Source organism: Limulus polyphemus, unplaced genomic scaffold (assembly GCF_000517525.1).
Source record: "Limulus polyphemus unplaced genomic scaffold, Limulus_polyphemus-2.1.2 Scaffold4367, whole genome shotgun sequence".
NCBI classification, from domain to species: domain Eukaryota; kingdom Metazoa; phylum Arthropoda; class Merostomata; order Xiphosura; family Limulidae; genus Limulus; species Limulus polyphemus.
The window spans coordinates 61623-70689 of NW_013669977.1; the positions used below are offsets into that span (position 1 = coordinate 61623).

General features: G+C 31.3%; 1 protein-coding gene across 2 annotated transcripts in view; it reads left to right on the plus strand.

The window, feature by feature from the left end:
* Positions 1–1052: 1052 nt before the first annotated feature.
* LOC106471041 (THUMP domain-containing protein 3-like) overlaps positions 1053–9067 on the plus strand; it is a 15676-nt gene continuing 7661 nt past the window's right edge. Inside the window, exons 1-3 of one of the 2 annotated variants that reach the window (XM_013931625.2) lie at positions 1053–1249; positions 2049–2581; positions 5316–5385. In XM_013931625.2, coding sequence (XP_013787079.1) covers positions 1070–1249; positions 2049–2581; positions 5316–5385 — 783 coding nt within the window. In that variant the 5' untranslated portion in view covers positions 1053–1069. Of the gene's footprint in view, positions 1250–1320; positions 1841–2048; positions 2582–5315; positions 5386–9067 lie in introns of those variants that run through there. The other variant, XM_022399668.1, reaches the window with a different exon arrangement.

Genomic DNA, 9067 nt, shown 5'->3' on the forward strand with positions numbered 1-9067 from the left:
GTTCACGTCCCTTCCTGAAATATCGAGAGTTTACTAGATCTCGGTATTCTTTTATATATATCAGACGGTCACAACGTGACGGCAATAAGGTAATGAGTAATTGAATATATTGTTGCGTCAGCGAGTCAAATGACTACTGTGACGCCACGTTTCTAGAACTATCCTGTACTTTGGCGAATGCTCTAGTATTTACTAGATATAGGGTAGTCGGGTATATAAAAGAGGGGGACAACGTGACGCGGTAATGTGTGTATAGACAGTGAGTAATTGAACTGCAGTCAGAGAGCACGAGAGACGTTACAGCGTTTGTTTAGCGCGATTGTTGAAGTTGAGTGTATCGGTAAAGTTGTATTCGGAAAGAATAAACCAGTTTTATTAAGTAAAGAACTTGTGTCGCTAAAGTTTCGTCGGAACGAAGTTACGGAAAGTTAATTAACAAACGGAGACGTAACAATATGTAGACAGAGAATATTGTTAGGCACGTGAGACGTTCGTTGTGAGTTATAGCGTTGGTTATACCGCGACTGTTCAAATTAAGTGTATTGCAAAGTTGTATTCAGAAAGAATAAACCAGTTTTATTTAAGAAAGGACTTGTACCGTTAGAGTTTCTTCGGAAATAATTTTTACGGAAAATTAACTGACGAACGGAGACGTAACAATATGTAGGAATGTGAGACATTCTTTTAATGCACAAATTGACTTAACTGTGAGCTTACACAGTATTTAGATGCTGAAACGGCATCTGGCTGGCTAAACACTACTAGTTTTGAATTCCGAATAATTAATAGCATTTTAACGATTACAGTTATTTTTCTTAACCATGTTCTTTCTCAATTTTCTCTAATATTTAAATTAGATTAACGTTATAAAGTTCCAGAAAAGTTTGGTTTATATCAGTTTCCGTCTTTAAAGAAATTGTCACTGTAAAACATTTACTAAATAATATTTTCCTTTCATGTATAACAAATAAGATTGTGGTGTGGATCTTAATAATGAATTTGAACTGCATTTTTTATGTTGTGTAATGCTTATATAGAGAACACGTGGTCAATACATGTTGTAGGCTAAATGGAGAGCAACAAAGAAATAAACGACGATTTTGATAAGCCCACTTGCACTGTTGAGGCAACTGTTGTAACTGGATTTGAACTAATTGCAAAGGAAGAGTGCGAAGAAAAGATTGGAGTCGGTGCACGTACAGAAAGAGGGCGGATATTCTTTGATGTAGAATGTAAGAGGGTAAAAGAGGTACGTTTCTTTTGCTTTACTTTAACAATAACAGTGAGCGTGTTGAGTAGGCCTAGTTAACGCTACTATTACTGTATTAGTAGCGTTAACTAGGCCTACTAATACTATAGTAATATTAGTAGTAGCACTGAAATTGAGTGATACTAAAGTTAGAGGTTAGTGCAATAGTGGTGCTGTCCATAACTCTGTAGTTTGTAGGGACTACCCCCCGTAAAACTAAAAGCAAAAGAACAAAAACATCAGTTTAGGACACCTATGTTACCTGAATCAGTGAATGCGTATGCCAATCAAATCAAATTCGTGGCAGGAATTTAGGTTCAAAAATCTTTCAGGTCACATAATTATTTTGGGGGCATGAAAGACAACCCAGTGTGGTCAGAAACATTTGTCCCTCAAGCTTACAAAGTTATATTGAACTTGAAGTTCTAACTTTCAGAAAAAGGAACACCCCCTAGGATTTCTCAGGGGACAGGAACCATCCATAAGTTTGCAGATGGTTGGCAACCCTGACTCTTAGAATAGATACAAAATTGTACAAGTAACCAGAGACATACAAGCCTATCAAGTCTACCTTAAATTTTTTCCATGTGGGTGTGTGGATTTCATTCCTTCTTTTGATGTTTCTTGTATTTATTTTAAATGAAAAAATTCCCTTTGATCAGCTTGTGTTTCTCATTTTCATTAAGTATCTTGGGTCTTTAAATGAAAACCATTTATTCTTGCTTAATTCATTTTCTGTGTTTAAACATGTATGTATTTATTAAAAGCTTTAATAACCCCATTTTCTCTTTCTTTGCAGGTTTCACATCTTCGTGGAATTGATCACATCTACTTGGTTGTGCACCGAGTAAATAATTTTGGTTTTCCTCAAGAAAAAGAAGAGCTTAAAGATAAATTAGAAAAACTAGCAGAAGAGATTTATTGGACTAAAGGGCTTGAAGTTTGGTCATATTTTACTGGGTTTGAGAAGTTGTCTCTGAAAGAACTGATAAATTATCACCCAGCTCTTAATGAATCTTCAGTATCCATAAGTTCCACTTCTGAACAGGAACATGGAAATTGTATCCCAAAATTTCGAGTCACCTGTTATCGAACAGGGCAAAACCACAATTTTACATCGATGGATGCAGCAGCATATTTTGGGGGTGGTATTAATGATCGCTTTCACTGGAAAGTTGACATGAAGAACCATGACATTGAGATTATTCTGAACATAGAAAATGATGATCTTTATGTGTGTATTGCTCTGACAAAGACTAGCTTACACAAAAGAAACCTTCAGCACTTTGGTCCAACGTGTCTCAGAGCAACAGTTGCTTATAACATTTTACGGTATTATTTTATTCTCCACTGTAATGACTTAATCTAGTTAACGATAACATATTATCAAACCTTCATCAATAATGATCTGTAAAGTAGTTCATTCTTTTGCCTTTTGCTCAGAGTCAATGAAGTGTGGAAATTGCACTTATATGAAATCCTGTTTATAAGTAGTTGGTGAGACAATAGGTAAATACAGTGTACAAGTAGTGTATCAGTAAGCATATTGACGAGCTTATTGATAAATTTTTGGACTCTTAAGGAGTATGTAAATATTCTGTAATATTGTGGTATATCTAGATGAAACTGAATTAACCTTGTATAGCTATTTTGGATGGGCTAGATTACAGGAGATTCGCTCAAGATAATAATTATGAAGTAATATTGAATCTCTTGTTAACTTAGATGTAAAATGAAGTAATGAGACTGAACACAAAGTGTAATACAAAATGAACAGTCTTTATTCAACACTAAACATGCAGTGTGTATACTTTATGTTACATGGGATGATTGCCTTTACTGGATCACAGGACTGACTACTGAAGACCAAGCTCCAAATAATAGCATTGAGCATTATCCTCCGTGGGTGGTAATGGGTATTATATATTTCTGAGAACAACAAAGAAACACATATACTTGAATAACACAATATGTGGATTGCAATTTAAGGCTTTACAAATATTGTATATTAATTTTTATATCTAGATATAATATTGTGGGTTTGTATTTTATTGGAAATATAAGGATTTTATTTAGTGACAGTATATTTTACAAATGATGATTATCAGCTGGTGATAAACACACAGACTAAATTACCTACCAGTAGTCCAAAGTATCATTTGACTGATATTTTACTCTAAGCTTAGACTTGAAATATTATTAATTACTGCATTGTTTATATTTGTTTTTAGTTTTTACTGATTTTTATAATATCTTTATTAACATTTAAACTTAAAAAAAAAATCAACACTGATAATTATGATACATTATTTTCTCTGAAGGCAGAACTAAACTTGGATTTTGGGCTTAGGATGTTTCATGTTGTTTTAAGACTTGTTATTGAGAAATTTTGGGAACAAAACATAAGCATTAATATTTGATTTGTAAACATTTAGAATATTCATTATACCAGTCACCTGTAAGTTAATTCTTTTGAGTATATTTTATATATAGTACGGTATTCAGTTACTTATGTGATAAGCTGACTGGATATTTAGCTGTAGAGTGATATTTTAGAATCTATAGACCAACCACATGTTTATACAACTACATGCTCATTTACCTGTAATGTTTTATTTCCACAATAATTGTAAATTGTTACACAACTGCAGATTTCCAGGTTACTCATATAGTTCTCTTCTTTTTTTTTTCATGGCCATTCTCTAATAAAACTATTAAAAGATAAGTGATGATGATACTGTGTTTTTGCATATGTGAGTGGAAAGCAAGTTCAATATCTTATGTGCATAACGAAGCATGTTTCTTGTCAATGTGAGACATTGTACTGGATGCTCTTAAAGATTTTTCTCGCTTATAATTATCTTCATGTGTATAATGCCTAAACATTAACTTTTTTGAAGAGTTAAAAAAATAAACATACTTTTTGAAAACATTAACATTTTCTTCCTGCCAAATTTAGTGGTTTATGTGCTGGATGGAGTTGCACTTTTACTTGTTGCAGTGATATTTTTTCAAGTGCCTGAATTTTCCCAAACTCACCCTAACCACATTTTGTGACGAATTGTTACTGGCTTTCTTAACCTGTTCTAAGAATGTAATACAAGTCCATTTCAATGCTTCAATTTAAGTACATTACGAAAATGATAAATTCTAAAAAGGAAGAAAGAGTGCTTAAACTAAGTGACAAAAGTAATTCAACTGACCCTGAAACTATTTGAAAAAGATTGTCAAAACACAACCTGGTGTTGCATTTTTTGAAGAAAATTAATTCTCCTATAGTAATTGAACCCATTAGCTATTGTTTATAAGTTTCCCAATTTAAGTATACTATATTATTTATTATTTGGTAAAGTCATGAGCAGTATTGATTACTCTTTAATATACCTAAGTTTGTTACTTTTTATTATTGTACTTCTATTATAGATGTAGATTGTTTTTTCATTTTACTTTAATATATGTGTTTAGGACTAATCTAAGTCTCCTAAGCTGGCCGCAGCTCATGAGAAATTATTGGAATTAGCTGAAAATATCATTGACATTGAGGGTACTCAACTGATGAAACAATACATTCTAATGTTTATGAGTAGGAACATAAGAAAAGATATTTAATTAGCTATAGTGATTACAAGGTTGATTTTTAGTTTCACTTCTAGTAGGGAGCCTGCTCTGGTCAGAAGTTGATAATAACTAAATAAGCTAAAACTCATTTCTTATTATTTTCTCTTCCCATTTTTATGTTTTAACCAAAACATTTGTATATATATAGATACATTTTGAACAACTTTTTTTTTATCTGTTGCTTTTATTGCCAACCTTATTCAAGGTTATATTTTAACTCCATTTAAAATCTGACATTCTAACAACTGTTACTATTTTACACAATTTTTGTTATTTGCAAGTAACCAGATATACAAAATGTTTAAACTTAACTTTTTTATTACTAATATCAAATCTTTTAAGAAGGTATGACAGACAAATGAACTGATGAATCAAATAATAAAGTAAATTTAAATTTATATGACTTTTATGCTGTTGTTTTTTCTCTTTCTCCCTTATCTTTGCATAGATTATGTGAAATCAAGCCAGGTGACATTGTCTGTGATCCAATGTGTGGGGGAGGATCTTTACCTATTGAGGTATAGTAGGTCTGTTTGCTATTATGAGTTTTCACAAAATGTAATGAAAAACTCACAATAAATATGGTAAAAAAATTTGTCTATTAATAATCTGTCTAAAACATCTTGCTACTTTCTACCTGTGAAAAGAGCAGATAGCCAGCTATTTGTCATATATTTGGATAGTCCTGTCTGTTACTGTCTTTGTATATGTAAACTGAGGTTCAGCCTTTGGATCTGGTGCCATGTGTGTTATGTGCAGAAATATATTTAAGCTTTACACTGGCCTTATGCCTATCATTAGCTGAAGGTCTAATTTTTGAATAAGATTAGAAGGTTAGAAAAATTCATGCCTGTGTTTCTTATGCTGCCCAAATTCAAAGTTAGAAAAAACTCATGTCTATGTTGCTCATGCTGCCCAAATTTAAGGTTAGAAAAATTAATGTCTGTGTTTTTTGTGCTGCCCAAATTCAAGATTAGAAAGAACTCATATCTGTGTTTCTTATGCTGCCAAAATTCAAGGTTAGAAAGACTCATGTATGTGTTGCTCGTGCTGCCCAAATTCAAGGCTAGAAAGACTCGTGTATGTGTTGCTCGTGCTGCCCAAATTCAAGGCTAGAAAGACTCGTGTATGTGTTGCTCGTGCTGCCCAAATTCAAGGTTAGAAAGACTCATGTCTGTGTTGCTTATGCTGCCCAAATTTAAGGTTAGAAAGACTCGTATCTGTGTTGCTCATGAGTTTGTCTGATTTGATCAAAAAAAGCCATCAGCAGAAAGTCATTGCTAAAAATAACTGATAACTTTGAATGTTTGACAGACATGAATGCTGAAGTAGTGTGCAGATCTTTTTTCTCCAATCTAAATTTCAAAATGTATGTATTTTTTGTAATTAAAAGATATTGCAGCATTGAATTATTTATTTCATGATAGAGAGATGCACTATCAAGCATTTATCTGAAAAAACAAATGTATTTGTTTGGTCTGTTTTTTTTTGTTGTTTTTTTAACACTACTACTACTACTACTGATATTATTAAATTTCACTTCATTAATCCTTACATTCAAGAGTTAATAGATATTTCAAGAATAAAGTTTTAGGTCATTTTTTTTTTCATCATCATAGTATGCTAAGACATATCTGTCAAATAATTTATGATTGAAAAGCCCCGTGGGCTTTTATTCAATATTCAGACAGTTTTTTTTATGCATTATTTGACAAAGTAAATATAAGGCTTTCTGAACTAAAGCTAACATTATGTTAAATTTGCATAAATGTACATAGTTTGTGTGGTAGAAAGTTAAAACATAAACTTGACAAAGTAAATTTTATATTCTTCAAATACAAAAAAAAAGCTTTGACAATACTTTTATATTACTGCTGATGAAATAGATTTTTGCATGTATGTATTCTTAAAATTTCTAAAAAATATATATACCAGTTTCATTATAAACACGTTACTTTTCATGGTAATATTCTTGTTAATTAAAGACCGCTTTATACATCTAATTTAACGTATTAACTAAAGATAGGAGATTACCCAGCTAACAATTTCACATTGCGACAATGTTGCTGTAACATTATTTTTGGGTTTCCATAACATTAGAAGTTTACGTTGCAGCAACGTAAATTTGTGGACTCTCATAAACATTGCTACAACATTATGGTTTTATGTTGTATTGCTGCTTTCCTACAACCACTGACTTTTAATTCTATTTGGACTGCCAGGGTGGCATGATGTCACTACTGTTTGTTCTCACGCTTATACTTAGCATAATTGTATGAAATTGGTACAAACTGTACTTTTTGCTTGAATATATAACAATTTAGTGTACTATTTATGTAATTTTGGTTATGAATTTTTGGACATATTCTTGTGAAACACTTCTTTATTTTTATATTAAAAATACTTCATCTTAGAGTTTTGTTTTTGGTTATTGTGGCTAAATTCTTGTAAATGTATCCAGTAGTTATTTATTCATCAGAACTAAATTTTTTGTTTCTGTATTAATTCTGGTAACAGTATACTAGCTTTCTCATCTGGAAAATATTAAAGAATGATGGAAAACTAGATTATTGTTGATTAGAATCTTTAATTTTATATACTGAAAGAGGGCTGCCCACTGCTTTTAAGAGGGTTAAAGCCCAATCTTTTAGTTTAGCTGATAAAATAATAAATTCTTTCATTCTTATAACTTTATTTATTCTGATAAAAAAAAGTTTACAAAATTTGATTGCAATTATTATTGATGATACTTGGAGGTTTTTCTAGTCATCAGTCAGCTCTTCTTTTTCCACACAATCATTTCCCAATGTTTAAGCACCATTTGCTGAAGTAGATTTCTGCAGAATATCTAACATCATATATATTTATTTTATGAACATAACTTTTAATTACATAATGACAGAATGTAAGGGAAAACTCCATTACAAATTCTCACTATAGAATTATTGACTCTAACATGCCTTGTGCATCGTTCCTCTTGGCTTATTGGGAGCATGTTTTAGAAATTCTGCCACCTGTTCTTCTATAGTGTTTTCATACAGCTTTGGGTGGGTCTGAAGGCAGGCTTCTGTAACATACATGAAATAAAAACAATGACTGAGAATGGTTAATTAGACAACAATTTCTATTTCGTTTTCTTAGATACTAAATTTAATAATAATCTCAAAAATTCTCAACACTTATCTGGAGGTCTTTCCATGAAAATGCCTTGTTGATAATTTTTCAAATAATCCGTGAAAGTGTTAAAACTACACAATTTGGCAAATATATAAAATTTTATTCATAAATTACTGCTTATAAATTATACTGAATGCTACTCTCTTATCCTTTTGCAGCCAGTGATTGCTGTCATTGAGTTACTGGAGTTGTATTCTGAACTTCTGATACTTGTGTGCTTTTTTGTATTTAGGCATACTTCCAATAAACATCTGCTTTTCGCATATAGGCCTACTTTCAAATAATCGTCTACGTTTTGTCAAAGTCCACAGAGGCAGGTTCAGTTGCTTTAGAATACTCTTTGACGAGACAGATTATTCTCCTAAAATGTCAGAAAACTGTTAATTTTACTAACATATCAACCATTAGACTATTTACACCTATGGTGGTTATTCACTTTCTCTGACTGAAACTCTCTTTCACTCTGCTTTACTTTTGGCTCTCTTCCCACTCTGTTGTCTGCTGTTCCTGCTCATCTAACACTATTTATATATTTATCACTTAATCATCTGCTCCCCTTCTAGAAATTTCTATATCCTTGACATCAATAAATTTCACACAATGTACGATTCATACCAAGTTACTTAACTAAACTTGTCATAATGTTTACTTTAAAATAATTGCTTTTAATTCTCTTGTTATGAAAAAAACTAAACAATCATTAAATATTCACTTCCAAAATAAATTAATTAATAATACTTGCATTAAACAGTCTTCTGTATCATGACATTAAGGCACAGTAGAAAGTATAAACATATTATTTAGGCTACAATTTGTGTTTCTATAAAAGTTGTGCAAATGACATTGCTGCAACATTGTGAAAACATTTTCCTCCTTTGTAAATTCTCAAAAGTATAAAGCATGCAAAAGATACATCAAATAATGTTATTCAGTATTTCAAAACATGTAAACTGATAATGAAATTTTTATAAATTGTTTATTTCATTTTATATATATATATATATATATATATATATATATATA